The 20,437-nt window shown below is 43.3% G+C and overlaps 1 protein-coding gene across 1 annotated transcript; it reads left to right on the top strand.

The window, feature by feature from the left end:
- The first annotated feature begins 7,660 nt into the window (after positions 1–7,660).
- Positions 7,661–19,375, top strand: vsnl1b (visinin-like 1b). The gene is made up of 4 exons (XM_036151045.1): positions 7,661–8,106; positions 13,490–13,656; positions 13,754–13,969; positions 17,208–19,375. Exons 2-4 carry the CDS (start codon positions 13,495–13,497, stop codon positions 17,403–17,405), a joined length of 576 nt encoding a protein of 191 aa, XP_036006938.1. The 5' UTR covers positions 7,661–8,106; positions 13,490–13,494; the 3' UTR covers positions 17,406–19,375.
- Positions 19,376–20,437: the final 1,062 nt, after the last annotated feature.

The following is a 20,437-nucleotide window of genomic DNA, read 5'->3' on the forward strand; positions in this document are numbered from 1 at the left end:
GGACTTTCAACATAAAACCAGGGCACATCGTTGTGATGGATTCACACCTGCTGCCTATATCGAAGAATCTGCAGCACATTCTTTCCACTCTCGAGCGTGATTTACCTTAGAGAGAAAAAGGATGCAAGTTGATCAGCGTCAGGGATCAGTAGGTCAGGCCTTCAAAGAGAATCAGTTGTCGGTACTGGCCAGAAGAAACCGATTGGTCCATCTTTATTATTTGAACAATTTGAAACTCAAGTTTGAATTTATTGTGGATTTTATCTTTTCTTCACATAGTTTCAAATCTTTCACATAAAGGCTCAAATACACTGAATCATTATTGTCAGACAGAGTGTCTAATAAACCAAAACAAAAAGAAGAAAGCATCTGAAAACAAATTTTTTTAGCTTTACGGGCAACATTATATGTCCACCTTCCCTCAAATTTTTCTAATAAATGCTTCACCACAGCCGCAGTTTTTGTAGCCATCAACAAGGTCCTGGTTTTATTCCAGCAGGATATTTTCTGTTCTTATCAGAAATGGAAGAATTGATTTCAGTTGGTTTCTTTACTGGCATGGACCTGGTTTTGATGCGGTTGGGGGATCATTTTCCTGTTGGAACATCCCGTTTTGTCCAGCTAGCCGATGATTTCAGGTAAAGAATCTTGAGGAAGTCCGTCATTTTTCAAAAACAAGCCCATTTTGTTCAAACAGTGCTAAAACTGGGGGTGCTGCCACCACTGTTCTTGACATTTAGGTCGGGGTTCTCAGGGCTGATTGCCTCACCATAATTTCCTTTTACCAACAGCTGACAGTTCAGGTCAGGCTTGAACATTAAGAGACAACTGGGTGTTCCATCCGGACACTAAAAAAACATCCTGAAAATTGCGACGCCTATATGAACTCTGATTAATGGTACATAGCTTGTACTTGTATAGCACTTTATCAACTCCAACAACCCCAAAGTGCTTTACACTACAATCATTCATTCAGCCATTCACACCCTGACGGTGGTGAGCTGTTAGTAGCCACAGCTGCCCTGGAGCAGACTGACAGAGTGAGGCTGCCATACACCAGCGCCACTGGACTGGGTGAAGTGTCTTGCCCAAGGACACAACAACTGAGATGGTCGAAGCAGGGGATAAAACCAGCAAAGCGCCAATTGCAGAACGAACTCCCTAACCCATAATTTGATAATTCTTCCCTTTCTTTTGCCTAACCCCAGTGTCCCCACCACTCATCCTGAGCTTCAGCCTCTCGATCTCCAATAATATGCATCAAATGTGGGGTTTGAGGCTAATAAAAGTCTATCCAAAAGGCTAATTGTTATTGGCACACGTAATTTGCATGCATCACACTTGAAATATAATATCCTACCAAATATTTTGTCACATATGCGATTGTGACACAGCGATATATTCTACAGCTCTATCAAAGACATCTAAATTGGATAAAGATGACTGACTTTCAACTTTTTTTAACAATGATTTAAAATTTATTGAATCGTCATAAACTGGGGTTAAAAGTTGGCTTCTTGCCACACACAAAAACCCAGAATTAAGCCAGGAGCTTGCCTTGTCGCTATAAAAACGTCTCTGCTTTGATACATTTAACCAAATATTAGTGAGGGTGTATGTAGCTACATATTTGAGCCTGATTAGAGAAAATCCACAGTAAATTCAAGGTTGTCTACCTGGTTGCTGTTCTATCACTGATTCCCTGAAGTTCAGTTCCGTATAATATGTATATCTTGGAAAATAAAATTATTCAAATGCGATGTTAAATGCTCAAAATGAATATGATAATAACACTACAAGTTATTATTTATGCCTAGGATGGGTGTGGTCTGAGTAGAACTGCCATTTTGGTTCTGAAACTCATCTTTCACACCATATGTAGCCCAATAAGTTTTTTAGAAAAGCTGCTTCTTGAGGGGTTTTGTGTCTCAACAATCATAAATCACCAACAGAAAGATAATTGCAAAGTTATCATGTTGTCTACTAGTGCTTAGCAGGCTGAATACATATCTATACCAGTCCTGAAAAAATGGTGCATTAAACACAGAGCTGCATTTGAGTCACAGGTTTAGAAAATCTCTTTGATACTATTTTTTCACATTACTGTCGTACAAAAATATGAATGGATTTGTCATTGTTTTGTTTTTTTTTGTCTATAACTTTGATATTTAAACAGTATAACAAAGCAAAACGTTAACAGATTGCAGCTCTCTTGTATAAACACAGTATATAAAGAAGATGGCGGCCCTGTCTGTGTGACATATCTATGGTTTTAGAATGCAAGGTTGTTACGTGCCAGTTATCTCTGCTTCATATACTCTCAGACAATGTTTATGGGTTTTTTTCCCCTATTTTTTTTTTATTATTTAAATACTAGCATTGATACAGAAAGTTGCCAAAACACCTGAAACCCCCAGAGGTCTACCTTTGTTGTGTAGATGCATTCATAATTTAGTATTGCTTTTGTATGCCACTTTCGGTGTACATTATGCATCCTTTTCTAACTCGGTAACGTTTGTAAGTGAATGCTGCTGTGAGATATTGCAGGCGAATCATGTCTAGTGAGCTCAAACCAAGGTGTTTTACTTTGAAAACCACCACGAGGAAGAGTTTTAGTGGAGTCCGTCGGGACTCTGCTGGTGCTACACTTTATCTACGTATTTAACTGTTTGCTTTTGTGTTTGTGAGATCTCCAGAGGATCTTCTGACTGTGCTGTACTGTATGTGAGCATTAAAACTCAATCAAGAGCCCAAACGCGCTTGTGTGGAGCAGTACTTCTCTTCATCATTTCTTTTTTAGGACGCTGCATAGACTCAGGTTTGTATTCTGGGACCTCTCGTCTGAGAGCGATTTCGGCTCAGAGCCTCATCTGTTCCTCAACACTCGGGGATTAACAAAGGTGACCTATTTTTACGGCACTCTAAATGTCGTCCGGGGACCATTCGGGGTTCCTTGTAGGCCTCTCAAGGGTCTCGATTAATCAGAAGCAGGTTCGTCTCTCAGCTGTTTTACCTACAGCACGTTAACATATTTGAAGAGGATCACAGATCTGCAGGCCACCTCTCTCAGAGTTTTATTACTTAAACGTTTGGACAAGCATGTTGTGTGTGGGTCTGTCCCATAAAATCCCAATAGATTTCACTAATGTTGATGGTTGTAGCGTGACAATCCTTTTTCTACAAAGGATTTTCATATCAAAGACCCCCTTTTACTAAAAAATAAACCAGCCCTGGCCTGCTCTAAAATAGGCATCAAAATGCAGATTCTAATTCTTTCTTAATTGTTAGGATGTCCATTTGGCTGCAAGAGCAAGACGTATGTTTGGAGGAGTTAAGCCAAAACTGTCAAACCTAAGACCCCTCACCACTGATCACTTCTTTCCTAACTATGAGTATGCACCTTCAGAGCGGGTAACAACCATTAGCAACCATTTAGGTCATCATTTTCTTCTCAGAATCTGACTCACGCATATTGGGTTTAAGCATGGGTTGGGAAGAGATTCTATGATGGATAGTACGAAATAAACCTATTTCTGTCACTGTTGCAATAGAGTAGCTGTCAATGCGATTGCTGCTAAAATAATGTATTGATTATTACAGATGGGTAAATGCAGCATTTATTTATTGTTATTTTGATGCACAGATTTAAGTAAAAAAATATAGACCCTACACATCGATTAAATTTTCAACTTTCAGAGTGACTCCAGTACAAAAAGCTCATATCAGCTGCTTATGGTGTCCTCTATCTATCCAATGTGACAGCCCAACCCATTTCACGTTACTAAAGTTGCATCAGAACTTGTTTTTGTTTCTACCTTTAACAGTTTGTACCTCCTTTAGGAAGAAGCATATAGCGCTGTCCAACTTCTTTTTGTGAAGTTTCTTCTTTTGTGTTTGAAAACGCAAAATCAGGAAAGATATGTCATCGATTTCTTTTACTAAAAACAGTTAATACCACGACATTGAGCAAGTCCCACAGTTTTTCTGACCCGCGATGAAAACACACCCACTTCAGACGTGACATAACTCCCGTCGTGTCAGAGTTCGGCTTGTCTGTGCTTGTCAGCTAGCCTGCAGTCAACTGCTTGACAGTCATGTCTTTCTTAGCTTGCTAACTCTATCTGTTTTAAACAGGGTTCTCTTAATAAGCTTGTTGGGTGGCCATCCTTTACTTTCCACACAATGATTGTTTAAGGTCGGATTTACAGTTAAGCCAAAAATTATTCATACCCCTTAAAGGAGCATTGCGCAAGTTTAAAGGTTAATTTTTCTTTGTTTCCCTTACAGGCCCTTACAATTGTTTAACACGTGAAATAAGTTATCTTCTATTTACTGCAGTTGCCTCTATAGGCTGGATGTTCAGTTCATAAGAGTAATTCGGGTCTTATTCTGTGGGCGAGCGTGTGGGTGTGACACGCTGTGTGTTCTCGTTCACCTGGCTACATTGTTTAGTCTTCACCGTAATCGATGCATTAGCGAGAGAACACGGGCTAACTTCGGTATTTATAGCTTTCTTACCTCAAAAGACATCACATCTCTAAACAAAAGACCTTGTGCAGTCGTGGCAGCAGATGTATTTCCTATTCTCCCATGCTCGTTCACAACACTGGTGTCATTTCAACTTGTCGCCAGCGGAGGCAGACGTCTGCAAAAACTCTGGAACTTACGCTATGCTCCTTTAAATTTAAATAAAAAATGAACTTATTTAACCAAGATTTCTATTAGACATGGTAGGCATCTCTCAAAAGTTCATAAACATGATGTAACAGGTGTATACATTTTGGTAAAACAGTTCATCTGTTTGTGTTTACATTTTATAAAAATAGCAGTGTTAGAAAAATCATTTATGCCTCTCCCAATAATTGGTAAAATCTTGTCACAGCAATCAACGCCTTCTTCCAATTGCTAACCTGGATTTTGCCTGTTTCCACCAGATTTCTTTGGGTGGGTGAGGTCTACATCTTTAAAGCGGGAAGGTCTCTTCACCATCATCCTAATCTTTAGCTCCCTCCACAGATTCACAGATTGTATTGGGGATGCTGGCTTGTGACTTCAAACATTATTTTCAGTCAGAAGAAATGTGTTTGTGAAATGAAAGGATTCCTTTCAACCTAAATCTGCCAGGTGTATGAATAATTCTGGGCTTTACTGTGTTTTTGTTGTAATGTGCAGTCCCCTTGTTTCAGCCAGCTCACAGGAAATGGGAGCAATAGGTGGGGGAGGGGTGCTGCACTACCTTATACTCCAAACAGCATAAATACAGTTGGTATCTCCGGCACTTGCATTTAATCAAGCAGATTTTATGTTGTAGAAAAATTATGGTTGAAGTGTGTGAAACCGTAGCTCCACACACCTTGATATTGGTATTTGGCCCATTCCATTATTTTTATACTAGTTTGATGTATAAAACATGTTTTCCCTAAATCAGAAGCATAGCATGCTGTTTTCTTCATAAAACTAAAGAGGAGATGCACAAAGTCATCTCTTAATAATCAATCACGTTTCTCCAGAAACACACAGGATAACTACAGGAAAAAATTTATATTTTCCTCCAACTGTGCTGAACTATACCAGCACCAAGCTAAGAAAAGAGTCAATCCGAACACTGTTTTTTTTTAAAGCCCTTATCGCTCACATCATGGCCAGAATTAGGATAGTGAATTGCATTTCCTGGCTCCAATTTTATACATTGACATTTTAAGTGAATAGATAGTTTGAAACATGCACCATGAAATGTGTTAAAGACTGAGAAGTTCAGGACTGCATCAAGTCTTCTCCATGACATAAACAGTATAAATGTTCAGGGGGAAAAAACACGCAAAATGGACAGTTAACCTGCAGGAAAAATCCAGTTACTGCCTGGATTTCCATTTACACTCACTTCTGTGTGAACGAATGGATCAAGTAGCTTGACAACAGTAAGAAATAAAACCTGCAGAAAGCCTTTTTATTCCAGAGCCAGAACCAGAGAAAACACAACTGCAACCACTATTTCTCTGCATCCACACGTGGAAATGAAATCTTTGAACTTTGACACTTTGGGGAGATCTCCTTTTCACCATTTCTCAACAAAAAAGGGAAATGCTAAAATGAATGTTTGAATATGGAGATGGATTTTGGAAATACCAACACATGAGGTTAGAATGTCTGATAATTTACCTGATTTGGCATCGGAAAACCCAAAGCTTATAAATATTAATTATTTTATTGTATTTAATTTCATTGTTTAGAGGAGTTAGGATTCCAATAATCATGACCCAAAAGGACTTAAGGTGCTTTTGTTTAGTGTCTCACGCTGAAGCTACTGAGATCCACAGCTCAAGTGGATGTTAACAGGACGACTACTTGTTGTGCGCTCCACAAATCCGACCTTTATACAAAAGTAACAAGAAGGAAATCGTTGCTGATAAAAAAAGTATAAGAAATTCTCAAGCAGTTTGTTATAAACCATGTAAGAGGCACTGCAGACATGACGAAGAAGGTGCTCATCTGAGAGATGAGAACACATTTTACCCGAGATGCACAACCATTTGTGTAATGAAAAACTATCTCTGCACCACATCCTGAACACACTGTTCCCATGGTAATAAACGGTGGTGGCAGCATCATGCTGTGGGGCTGCTTTCCTTCATGGACACAGAGCATGATCAGAGATGACGGGAAGATGGATGGAGCTAAATACTGGGGGTGTAACAATACATCGATCCACATCGATATATCGATTCAGTGATTAACAATCTAATTACATGGATGAGAAAATTAAAACATTGACCCATATTGTCAGAATTTTTAACATACGCCTTTATTTTGAAATTCACAAGACAACAGACTATGCTGAACAGGTGATCTATTATTATTATTATTATTATTATTATTATTATTATTATTATTATTATTGTATTTTATAATTAGATTAATAGTTTTTGATTTCTAAGCTGTAAAAGCTTAGAAATTAAATAGTCTAATCATATTCTGAGTTATTTTTGTGAGTTGATATCAATGGTAGATGAGCAGATGATATCACGTCATATCGATCCCAGACTTAATTGAATGTAATAGAAACTGTATCGTAACAGACTTTGGGAAATCGGCAAACATCGTATTATCATCCGAACAAATCAATATGACACCGTACAGCGATAAAACCGCTGCTCTACACCCCGACTAAATACAGGGTAATCCTGCACAAAATCACACTAATGTGTGAGAATGGCCTAGTCAAAGTCCAGACCCAAATCGCATTGAGAGTTTTTGAGAAAACTTAACCTGTCCTTTAAATTTCAGTGGCTAGAAGGGTAAGAATCACAAGAACTAACCATTAAAGAGGCTGCAGCTGAGGAGGCGCTCTGCTGAAATCCAAGCAAATTGCATTAAAGTTTTTTTTTTTTTTTTTTAATTGTGGGAAAAAATGTGAAAAACTTGGTTTGAATACTTTAGCACGGCAATATATGATATTGCTCCAAAAATCAATGTTGCGTTCGCAGCCGGCATGAAACATTCACCTTAAGGATGAAGGAACCAAAAAAAAGCAGTTGATTGATCCGAGGAACGGCTTAATGGGCAATCTTGCAGCAGCGCTCACCTGGCCCTCACTAACACCACCTGTTTAACGACACCCCCCCACACACACACACCTCCCCCCCTCCATCCACAGCCGGGTAAAGGCTGCGGTCATAACGTGACAGCAGGCAGCTGGAGCCAAACAGAGCGGCGGCGCACAGGCGAGCTCCTCATCCCACCAGGCTGTGATGCGCACGGGTGACGCCGCGCTCCTGTAGTCCGCACACAAGGCGAAGACGTGGGATCGGTCCCTGCCTGCCTGCTGCGCCTCATCTGGAACAGCGTCGGGGAAAAGCCCGCAATTTCATAAGCGACTGCCGTCCGTGTGCGAGTGCGTGTGTGTGTGCGAGAGAAAGAGAGAGAGAGAGAGTGTGTGTGCTCGGGAATTTTTATTTTTTTATTTTTTCAGGCGATCGTTGTTGAGACTAATCCGTTTTTAAGGTGAACGTTTCCATCGGAGGAAGGAGAGGGGTTGGTTCCTGGACTTTGCTGAAGGCAGAGCTGCTCAAATCCGACAGAGAACCACCGAATCTAGGCTTTAATCAGGTAAGAGGCGGCCGTCTGCGTGTGTGCATGTCGTGTTGTTTTATTCTTCTTGCATGCAGTCGTCGGGGTGTGTGTGTGTGTGTGTGTGTGTGGTTTCTGTGTGAGCGCATGATGTGTTACATGATGAATGGGAATGGAGGAGAAGGCTGGCTCCGAGGCACCTGCGCATCCATGAAACTAAAGCCTCTGCGCTCCGCCTGGAATCAGCCGAAAGCGCAGAAACAAGACAGATATGCGACTTATTATGAAACAATAAAATGTCACTCGGATTAAGGCGGGATGATTGGCCTTTAGGCGCATCTCTGCGGAGGCAGCGAGGGAGATGGACTGTGCTTTTAGACGTAAAATATTTAGTAGCTTCTTTAAAAAAAAAAAAAAAAAAAAAAGGTGCGTCAGATTATCGCCTTTTCACGTGTCTGTCGCCCTAGATGAGCAGAGCAAAACAGTGACTGGGTGCAGGATGGAGGGGATCTGGTGGGGGGTAGGGGGGGGGGGACGCTCTCACTGCGTCGTTTCCATCGGAATGCAGCAGCGTCCCCCTCTCCGCTCACACAGGAGGCGGACTGCTCTAATACCATTAACTCATTTGTTTTTGCCCAAAGCGCCAAAAGGGGGTGGAGGAGGGAGGGGGGGGGGGGTGCATACGGCATCTTCTGGCACCCTGTCTGACAGAAAACGTTCCCAACCGACGCGTGATCAGTCAAGATTTGGGCGTTTTTTTTATTTTTCCCACTCCGATGATTTAAATACGCCGCAGTGGCGGCAGACGCTCCGGCCCAATCTCCCCGTCCTCCACCTGCAAACGGTTCGTCCTCAAGGTCATCCACGGCAGCACCGGCGTGCAGTTCGAGCCACCGAGCCGCGGCTGCGGTGGCCAGTCATGCGGGCTGGGACTGGCGCTGCGAGACCCGGGGAGGGGGCTGAGCGTCAAAACGCAGGGCTTTGCACTGATTTCTGGCTGCGGCGCACATTTGTGCTGCTGCTTGCTGTGGAAGGCCCGAGCGCAACGCAGTGCAGCGTGTGGTGGAGGCTGTCCAGCCTGCTGTGCTGCTGCTGCTGCTGCTGCTGCAGAGATATGGACCATACTGAAGCGGCAGGAAATTGTGCCAATAAAAAAAAAAATCACATAAGTGTGGCATGCGTTTACACGCAGCCCACCTGAGTCGATGATCTGTAGATCCGCTCTTTGCTCCAATCACAGCCGAAGGTCTGTTGGGGGTATGGCTCCACTAGCTCTGCACATGTCAAGACCAATTCTTCTGTGCAAAACAGCTCAAGCGCAGTGAGATGGGATGGAGAGATGAAAAAAAGAGAAGTTAAGAAGAAGAGACAAAGCAGCCATACTCCAGCAACATCGTTGAATATGCATGTACTGTCTTACACGCCACACCCTGTCTTTAAAACCTTCCAATCAATGACAGTTTGCCGGGCCTGAGACACCTGAGTGTGCTCTCATCTAAACTAACGATTATGTTGCTTTTTGTTGTTCTGCTGCAAGGCCAACCTCCACTCCAGTGTCCGGGATTGCTCGTTATTTAGCTCCCACTGCCTTCCCACCAACTCTGACTCTGTCAGAACAATCTCACACCTGAGCTACAGATCTCTACAGCTCCTCCAGAGTAAGCGGAAGCTGGCGGGCTGCTTCACAGGGTGATGCCCTGTCAGGTTGGACTGAACGATGCTCTGTGAGACGGTCAAAGCTGTGTCACTACTGAGATCGGATTACATACAGGGGCGCCCTGTTTACTAAGTAGGTGTCCTCTGATTGGTTGTGTTGGATTTTATTTTGAGGTGTTTGCACTAAAGGATCTGGGTACAAATGGACACCAGAATTTTGGGGTATTTTTTACAACATGGAAAAAAAAAATATATATATATATATATATATATATTTTTTTTCCTTCCACCTCACAATCAAGCATTTTTGTGTTGGTCTATGGTACAAAAATCCCAATAAGAGACAGATACCATGCAAAGGTATTCATGGGCTTGACATCCCCATCACTGACCCCTGCATTCCTACAGCCGCAGAATAGCTGCCTGTCTCGTTAGTTTGATTATGTATCAGAAAATCTGCCTGTTTTTGGCCTTCTTATGCCATTTGCCACATCATGAGTGAATAATTCATGAACGTGGGGCTCCGGAGAGGACGGAATTGCCATAACCGCTGCTGAGTGCCTTCATCATGTGGGTAACGAAATAATCCAAAGCTTCTGGCACACCGGACTGTCCACAGCTGGTTTTAAGCACAACATTACTCACAGGGCGCTCCGTTAAAAACCACATTCCCCGCTGATCCAGATTACAGCCGAGCCCGCTGAGCGCTCCGCTGCGTGGACCCGCTGCAGCTTTGTCTCGCTCACGAGCAAAGCGCGGGCTTTGTTGTGATTGTCGTCAGCATGGGACGGTGTTTGCAGTGGAAAGCTGATAGCGCCGATCGAACGTTTGGTGAACTGGATCTGCTTTGACAGCGAGGATCCAGGTCAAAGCTGACCAGGGGCCCGCAGCCTGGCACCGACAGGCGCCACAGAAATAGAACGCGAGCATCACGGGCGTATTTGTGCTGCCCTCCAAGAAGAAGATCAAATCAAATCAGTTTGTTGTCATTTCTTTTCTTTTTTTTTCTATAACTAGTAGCAAAAAAAGCAGAACAGGACTGTTTCATCTGAGATCTTCTACTGATTAATGTGAAATTTGATAAGAGATGAAAACACAAAATAGATAAGAACCTAAAATATAAACAGTCCCTCCACATTCATGTTACGTCATTGTAGCCACAAACTGCGTTGGGTTCAGTTCTGCACATCTGCAGCTGAGCGGACAGGAAGTCAGACGGGTTTTGTTTATTTATTTTTTTAAATCTATAGATTAATAAAACTGAAAGTGTGGAATGCATTTGTATCCCCCTAAATTCTGATACCCTTAAACAAAAATTTATTATGAAACAACGCCTTCAAAAGTCACCTAATTATCCCACAGTTTCCATTAAAGTGATTACTAATCTTCCTGGGGTCCAATTAATGAAATACAAAAAATATAAATACAGAATATGAAAATTTTATGATTCTATTATTATTGACATTATTTGCAAAACATTAGTCAGACATCACATTTAAAAAAAGAGATTTCAGTGCTCTTTTAAAAGAAGGTATACAATTTAATTCTGTGATATTTTTTATTCCATTCCTGAATTGCTCTGTGGAAAACAGATTTCTGTAAAAAGTGTGTTTTAGCACAGTTTAAAATTCATTTTATCTCACAGGAATATCTGGTAAAATGGTTATGTGGGTGTAAATCCAGCTGGGGACCAGGGAGCACAGGTCAGAGATAAGGTATAAAAGCTTCTAAAACTAGATTGCAAGTGTCCAACGTCTCACAGAGTACCGCCAAAACAGGCAGCCAAGAGGTGTGAGGTAACTCTGGAGGAGCTGCAGAAATCTGCAACCCAGGTGGGAGAATCTGTTGACGCGAGACGTCGTATTCACAGATTTCCACAAGCCGCATACGGAAGAAGGTGTTCTGGTCCAGTGAAGGGGGAACGGACAAAATGTGGTCCTATTCCAGTCAAAATTACCACTTAAAGCACAAAAGCCACATTCACCCAGCTGCACTCGCAAACATGCCGGCACCAGTCCACGTGAAATGCCTTGCTCAAGAGCGCTGGGGAGAGGAAGCCGGAATCAAACCCCACATTTTCTAATTGTAAGATGACGGCTCTTCTCACTGCACCATGCTGCAGGGCTGCTCTTCTCCAGCCAATTCAGGAAAGCCAGAGTTGACGGGAAGACGGATGGAGCTAAATACGGGCCGGTCCAGTTAGAGCAGGGGTCTAACACACAAGTTCTTTAGGGTTACGCAATTTTTAGATCTCTATGTCTTCAGCTAGCCTCGTGAGACCATCCTGATCTCGCGAGCTATCAAGGTTTCACTCGCAGATCAGCCTGGCTACCCTCCGTTAAAGAAAATTTGGAGCCGTTCACCAAACGAACGTCCAATCAGCGTTGGCTTTGAGGCGGGTTGAGGTGTGACGCAACGAGAAGCGCGACAGTTCAGTCTAAAGAACATGGCGGCTTCAGCCGATGAAACTAGCGTTAGCGTGGCTATCGAGCAAGTTTTATCGGAATTACAGAGTATTTCTTTGCTGAGCTAACGAGCCTTTACCTGCAGCAGCAAGAGTAGCTTGGCTTGTGGTTGTGTTTTTGTCGTCGTTCTGTTACGAGCGACGACGAATCTGATTGGTTTATTTGGCCCGTCTATCACCAACATAGGCCAATCAGCTAACCAGTATTTTCGCCCCTTCCCAAAATTACTTCATTGGAAGGTTTCCAGATGGATATGCGGAGCAAATCTATCTGGCGGCGTCAGGTTAGTCTTCAGCATGCCTGAATCAGAGGATTAGCCCGCTAGCAGGACTTGACAACTACTTGTTGTGCGCTCCACAAATCCGACCTTAATGGAAAAGTAGCAAGAAGGAAATCATTGATGATAAAAAAAAGTATAAGAAATTCTCAAGTAGTTTGTTATAAGCCTTTTAAGAGGCACTGCAGACATGCCTGATGGCATGCTGAGGAAGACATTGAGCCATTCGGACCGAGGAGGGATCTACGAGTTGAAGGACACCCGTCCATCACAACTGGTGTTTAAGACCTGACACCGGAGCAAAGGTTCCCCTTCCAGCATTGCAACAACCCAAAAAGATCAAAGTAAATGTTAGAATAGTCTAGTCCAAGTCCAGACAAATCAAACTGGGAATCTGTTGCAACAACTGAAAGGTTGTTACTGAGTCTGAGCTACTTTCCATTAAGGAACGGGCAGGAACTTCAGTTTCCTGATGAGCAAGCCTGGTAGAGGCAGACCCTGAGGGACTGGCGGGTGTCACTGCAGCAAAAGGGCGGATCTACAGGGGATGCACTGGTTTGTGTTGGTCCACAGAAATCCTGATAAAACACATTGACCTTTGTGGTTGTAACATGACCAATTGTCAGCGAGATCAAGTGGAGTGAAGACTTTTGCAACGCAGCGTAGCGCCTAACCTTAACAGCGGCTCAGCATTTTAGCAGCTGGTGGTCCTGCTGCAGTCTGTCTGATGGCTGCGGCTCAAGGAGTTAACGGGGAGGGTGAACTCTGAGTGTCTGACGGGGCGCAGAGCCCTGTCCCTGCAGCGGCTCTGAAACAGACCGCGGACAAATGAGAGGAACATTCTGGTTCCCCTCGCTTTCCTCTGCACGGCCCTCCTGTCTGCCACATTGCAGCAGGAGTGCCGCTTTAAGAAAAAGAAAATTAAGGACTAAACTCAACTCCGACATAAATAATTGGCGAGATGTTTGCGCAGTTCTCTCTCAAACACGGCGAGATGAATTATTGACACGCTCTTTCACCGCAGGAATCATGGGAAAGCAAAACAGCAAGCTGACTCCGGAGGTGATGGAGGACCTGGTGAAGAACACAGAGTTTAACGAACACGAGCTGAAACAGTGGTACAAAGGCTTCCTGAAAGACTGCCCCAGCGGCCGGCTGAACCTGGACGAGTTCCAGCAGCTTTATGTCAAGGTTTGTGTGCCCCGTCTGCCCCCCCCCCCCCTCTCCCCTTTAGCTCACACAAAATCTACGCCGGTTAAATCTCCACAACCCCCTTTTGTTTTTCCAGTTCTTCCCGTACGGCGACGCGTCGAAATTCGCAGAGCACGCCTTCAGGACCTTCGACAAAAACGGAGACGGCACCATCGACTTCCGAGAGTTCATCTGCGCCCTGTCCATCACCTCCCGCGGCAGCTTCGAGCAGAAACTCAACTGGGCCTTCAACATGTACGACCTGGACGGCGACGGCAAAATCACCAGAGTGGAGATGCTGGAGATAATCGAGGTGAGGGATTATCGAGTCATTAAGCCTTTGCTCGTCAGGGTACCGGCTGCGTTCTGTGCGTCGCTCTGCCGCACACCTGCAGAGCAGCAACGCTATACACACACCGCCTCACAGCGACAAAGCTGCAGCTGTATTGGATATCTTAACGCTATTTCAGGGAACACAATCTATAAGACGAATCTGATCTGTGTTGGTGATACTGGAGAATATTGACAATATTGACCAGCTTAGATAAATATGCCGTGTTTTTCTGTTTTCCAGTCATATCAAATGCGCCTGATCTTTGGGCCCTTGCCACACGGCTCTATTGGAAGGACTGCATCTGTTTTCACAAACTGAATTGTTGCATATTGTCCATTGTCTATGGCTCCTATTTTTTTTTGCGACTCTGCTTTGACATCAACCTTTCATTTAATTTTTTGTTAGCATGTCAGAACCTCCCTGAACATTTGCCGATGGTAATATATGAACCGGAGGTCTGAAGAAAGTCGGGCGGCTGAACCAGAACACAGTGATGCAGAAAATGCAGTTTTATTGAAATGTAAATACAAATACAACACCAGAGGGAGGAAAAAACAAAAAAACAACGAGTAAGAAGTTTTTTTTTTTCCCATCTAAGAGCTTGGTGAGACTAATGCTGAAAGTTTTCTTTTCCAATTGGAGTCGCATGAATGGCGCTACTGGTAAAAAAATAAAATAAAATAAAATTTAAAATTGCATCATATTTTACTGTAATAGAATAATTTTACACAAAAAAATGGTAAAAAAAAAAATCAACACTTTGACCATTCTTCTTGGGTCCTCTTGGCTCTCCTCTCTTCAGCTCAACCCACAGCTTTCTACAAGATTTAGGTCTGGGGACGGTGACTGCCATGAAACAAGGCAGATTTTTTGTCAACCGAAATATTCCTCTGTAGATCTTGACAGATGGTTTGAATCATTATCCTGCCAAAAGACCCAGCGACGACCCATTTTCAGTTTACTGGAAGAGCCCACCGGATTCTTAATGTCAAACCTCCTGGTATTTCAAATGCCTCGTGATGCCATGGAATCGAAGGCCTCAGCAACACTGCACTGGATTTTTCTTTTTCTTTTTTTTAAATGGACGTTCTTTTCTCCCTTTTGAAAAATATCTGCACCTGCATTTGTCTGTGGGATTCTGTTCAAAAATGAGGTTACCACCACGCTGACAGGTGTCAGCAATGTCGGCTTTAATAACATTGAAATCCTGAACGTGGCAAAAGCAACGCTATGCTAACGCTTCTTCCCAAACTATTGTAGCTCCTTTTCAGTCTTTAAAATGCCAGAAGGCCCCTGGGCCAACAAGCACACTCACATTCTAGCATGAATGCAATTCAAAGTGACAATTAACGTGTTTTTGTACAGAGTACCCAGTGAGAATCCACACATGCACAGGAAAAACATTAAAACTAAATGCAGGAAGGCCCTGACTGGGATTCAAACCCGGGTCTCACCACTTTGATTTTAAAAATGGCCACTTTTGGACGCTTGTGGATGTGAGGGATAAGCGCAGCAGGAGATCTCACCCTTTCAGAGCTTTGGGAAGAGAAGCAGGCCCACAGCACCACTAAATCCTGCACTATACTCAACAGTGGGTACGAGGGGCGTTTCCATATTTTAATTGTGTGTTTCGCACTAAAATAACCTGGAATGTGTTCGTTATTAAAATGCTCAATCGTTGGCTCATCTGACCAAAGAACACAGCTCCAGTTAAAGTTGCAGTGAAGTTTGGAAGAGCCGACATGTGTTTGTTTGGGATAGCAGGCCAGAAACCGTTTTTGCTAGGTTTCCCTCCCAAACGACCAGTTTGAACCAGTTGGAAGAGTTCGGCGTCGTTCTTCCAGGGAAACGTCCGGTTAATTTGTCACCATTCATTGTAACTTTATCAGCGAGTCCACCCGCTTCCCTTCTCATCTCTTCCAGTTCTTCTCTCTTGGTGCGTTTGAGACATACTGTCGTCAGAGTAGACCCGAGGTCATTGTTGCTTTGAATGTTGCTGCATTGTTTTTTTTTTAAGTTTGTGTCAAAACTATTGGTGAAATAATCTCCTCCTGCACCGTGTGTCGTGGACGGCGGCTCAACAGAATCACCTGATTAGAGCACACTGCAATTAAAACCAGGCGTTCTTCCTGTCGCCATTTGAAAACAGGTTTGATCAATATGCAAACGGCGAAACAAGTCCCGGCTGCAACAGGCGAAGAGTTTACATTAGTTCCGCCTGCAAGAAATAAATGGAAAATACTTGCCGTTGCATGATATTTATTCCCCAGGGAAACATAAAGTCATGCTTTACTGATTCCTGCGACGTCAAACGGGAAATTAGAAAAGCTTCCAATACTTTTATTTTAAAGGCATTGAGTCAACAACGGCTTTGCTAAAAAATGATTATTTCCTACCATTGGACGTTTTATACTAGCCTCGTGAGACCATCCTGATCTCGCGAGCTTTCAAGGTTTCACTCGCAGATCAGTCTGGCTACTCTCCGTTAAAGAAAATTTGGAGCAGTTCACCAAACGAACGTCCAATTAGCGTTGGCTTTGAGGCGGGTTGAGGTGTGACGCAACGAGAAGCGCGACAGTTCAGTCTAAAGAACATGGCGGCTTCAGCCGATGAAACTAGTGATAGCGTGGCTATCGAGCAAGTTTTATCGGAATTACAGAGTATTTCTTTGCTGAGCTAACGAGCCTTTACCAAGAGTAGCTTGGCTTGTATGCTTCGTATGCTTCGTTGATCTGATTGGTTTATTTGGCCCGTCTATCACCAACATAGGCCAATCAGCTAACCAGTATTTTCGCCCCTTCCCAAAATTACTTCAACGGAAGGTTTCCAGATGGATATGCGGAGCAAATCCATCTGGCGGAGTCAGGTTAGTTTTATACTACTGCAATAAAAAAAAATCATTCATAGTATCGCTTGGGACTGTGTGTGTGTGTGTGTGTGTGTGTGTGTGTGTGTGTGTGTGTGTGTGTGTGTGTGTGTGTGTGTGTAAGCAAATGACTTGTGATCTTAAAGTCAAGCGACGTCTTCATGTACACAGTCAGCCCGTTTTGGGGGATTTAGAGAATGAGGGCGCGCTCCGGTTCTGCAGTTACATCACACCGCTTGTTAAAAACCGCACACATTCATCCGGAGCAACTCTGGAAGCACGTAGGCCTCGCTTGCATTAGATAACAAAGCTTCACTCCTCGGCTAATTTCTCACTCCCTCGCACCCGCAGGCGATCTACAAAATGGTGGGCACGGTGATCATGATGAAGATGAACGAGGACGGCCTGACACCGGAGCAGAGGGTCGACAAGATCTTCAGCAAAATGGATAAGAACAACGACGACCAGATCACGCTGGAGGAGTTCAAGGAGGCGGCGAAGAGCGACCCGTCCATCGTGCTCCTGCTGCAGTGTGACATGCAGAAGTGAAGCCCCCCCCCCCCCCTACCATACTCACTCCCCCCACCCCCTCCTGCTTGCGCCTCTTTCTCTCCACCCCACCGTCTGTATCCACACTCTCTGGACAGCAGCACACGTTTTAATGTCTCATTAGGTTCTCTGCCATTTCCACAGGGGGAGGGGAAGAAGTAAAAAAAAAAAAAAAGATCCCAACATAATAAGAAAAACAAAATGCTTGGACTATTTTTCAATGGACTTGCTTCTTGTGGTCGTATGCATGAGAATGTCAAATGCAGAATAATTTTGAAAAATAGCTATATCACAGATTTCTATTTCCAGACATGCCAATGTGATTCGTGCACAATAACCCTGTACATTCTCATCCAACCTTTAGCTTGTATAACAGTGGAGCACTGCATTCGGTTTTGTTTCTGCAGTATTTAGACCCCCCCTCCCTCCCTCCCTCCCTCCCCCCCAGTGTTCACTGCTGCAACTACTGTATGCTTTACATGATAGTAACGAATCGATAATTCCTATGATAATTGTAACTGTCTCTACTATCCAGACTTGTTGAGCTCTCGGAGAATAGAAAAAGACTCCTGTCTGTTCCAGATGTTCTCACTCAGTGGAACCAAGAAGAGTAGGTTCTTTGCATGCATATATTACGTGTCGGAAAAAAAAAATAATATATATATAATCTCTTAACTTTTTTTTTTTTTTTTTTTTTGCATCTTTAGGTGGCTATAAAAAGACAAATCGAAAACTCATTTAGTATTGTTGCATGGGCTGTACAGTATGTGACGCATTATATCATTAGTTCACCCCCGGTAACGTGGGAGCATGCTTTCCACCCCCCGCCCCCCTCCCCCAAAACCCACCCACCCACCCACCCCTCCTTCCATCCGAAAAGCGTTTGTGACAGTAGAGTTGTCGGAAAGGTGTTCAGGCCGTAGCCGTGGGTTGAAGAGGTTTCACGTCGACACGCTGCGCCGTGTTTCGGCTTCGGTGACTCGCGGCGTTGAGCATAAAAATGTTCTCGTGCGGACATGATTTTTCCTTTTGATCACATCACAGGCCTACTGCTGCCCTTTCACAAGAAAGGTCAAAGTCCCCGCCCTCATTACACCGATAATTGGCTTCTCTTTCAGGCTGCGTGTTTTGATTTAAACTTGAAGAAATAATAATGATTTAAAAAACATAAAAAAAGGAAAAAAAAGGGGGTATAACTTTAACCAACTTACATATCAACATGTTTACAGAAACAAAGAGCACTGCGAAATTCTCGGCTTTTGGGTCCGCTGCAGGGAGCTCGCTCTCAAGGCTTAGGGAGCTTGTGAGGGCGGCTCCACGTTCGATGCAGCTAACGACGACGACGACGACAAAAGCCTCATCTATGTTTACTGGACCTACTGCATTCCTTTGTGTAGAACTTTTTTGTAAGGAGAACGCCTTTAATCGAAAAAGGTCTCATCTTGTATTTGAGCCGTTCGCAGCGATCAGTAAGGACGCGGGAACCTCAAAGAGGCGCATGATGACGTTTCTTACACTGTGAGACGGTCGCGTTAGGTTACTGCAGAAATATTTTTTCTTTTCGATAGTTTGAACCACCCCCCCCCCACCCCCCCTCCTCTCCCAGCCCTCCTCCTCTCATGTGTAGGCTATGCAAGCACGGACGGAGAGTACGCTTGTCGTCCACTTGCACAAGTGGAAGTTGCAGAAGAAGCTTTCCATTGTTTGTTTTTTTTGTTTTTTTTGTCTGGAGCATAAATGAAGCCCACCCTCACATCTTCAGTGACCACGTTATTCCTACATTTTAGTCCAGACACCAGGTCAGATTATTATTTTTTTTCTTCTTTTTGTCAAGTAAATGTTTCTATCAGATCTGAAAAGTCATTATACAACTGACTGTATTCTTTTATACACGTGGCATGTGTTGCACCCAAACTCAGTTCTGTAGTGTTTAAAATGAATAAACCATCGACAGGCTTTTTGGAAACACACAGGCTGGCAGGTGGAGTTTAATGGATCAGACCTGACTGCACAGAAATGACAAGTTTAAGGAAAAAAAGAAAGAACAACAACGCCTATGTGGATTGCTTTAGGCCACCAGCTATAGTGCGGATTTCTTCTCTGTCCCCTAAAATGACTTCTTCGTGTTTGTGCTGCTCTGTCAGAGCAGATCAGTCTGAAAGTACACCCTAGGTGTTCAGCTCAGTTGAGAAACGAAGACTGTAAAAGCAATATTCCTAAGAGATTCGCAGTGACTTGCAGAAATGTTCCTAACCCTCTATCTTTTTTACATTTTGTCAAGTTACGATCATAAACGTAAATGTATTTTATTGGGTTTGGTGTTGAGATAGACAAACACAAGGTAGAGCATAATTGTGGAATGCAAGTAAAATGCAGTAAAATTAACAAATGGGGTGCATAGTTAATCAGCCCCCATGTAGAATCACCTTTTTTCTGACAACAGCTTCCAGTCAACTCTGATCAGCTCCCTGGTCCCAGCCAAAGGGAGGCATTCCCCCAACATTACGCTGCCAACACCATATTTTATTGTTCAGGGTGTTTGTTTTGCAGGCAATTTCTGGTCAAAAATTTTGCAACTCTTTCCTAAAGGTCAGGTTCAAAGAGGGTTACCAGATTCGCCCACCAGAGCTGTGGTGGAGCTCTATGGGCCTCTTGGCCACTTCTCTGAATAATGCAACCCTTTCTTGGCCTGTCAGTTTTTTGTGGACAGCCATATGCTTACAATTTGGCAGCTGGATGGCCTGTCATGATGTTGTTGACAAATGTTCTCTAACAATCCTCTTAGGCCTTCGCAGACACAGATACTGAGGTTACAGTATAGGGTTGACTCTTATTTGCTAATTAAGTTGCAGTGGCTGAACTTTTCACATGTTCATATATGAAAATAATCAAGGGGATGTGAATACTTTTGCAAGGCAAAGTGTAATCATAAAAATCTGAAATTATGTTTTTTTTTTTGTCTGAACACAAAGTTAGGTGAAGAGAAAAAAAATGTTTACACCTCCAAGTGTGTCAAGGTGGTTGTTTTTTCT

The sequence above is a fragment of the Fundulus heteroclitus genome, chromosome 19 (genome assembly GCF_011125445.2).
Source record: "Fundulus heteroclitus isolate FHET01 chromosome 19, MU-UCD_Fhet_4.1, whole genome shotgun sequence".
Lineage (NCBI taxonomy): Eukaryota > Metazoa > Chordata > Actinopteri > Cyprinodontiformes > Fundulidae > Fundulus > Fundulus heteroclitus.

Coding starts and splice junctions, on each gene's coding strand:
- vsnl1b (XM_036151045.1), top strand. CDS start 13,495: ATGGGAAAGCAAAACAGCAAGCTGACTCCGGAGGTGATGGAGGACCTG. Junction 13,657..13,753: donor TCCAGCAGCTTTATGTCAAG/GTTTGTGTGCCC, acceptor TTGTTTTTCCAG/TTCTTCCCGTACGGCGACGC. Junction 13,970..17,207: donor AGATGCTGGAGATAATCGAG/GTGAGGGATTAT, acceptor TCGCACCCGCAG/GCGATCTACAAAATGGTGGG.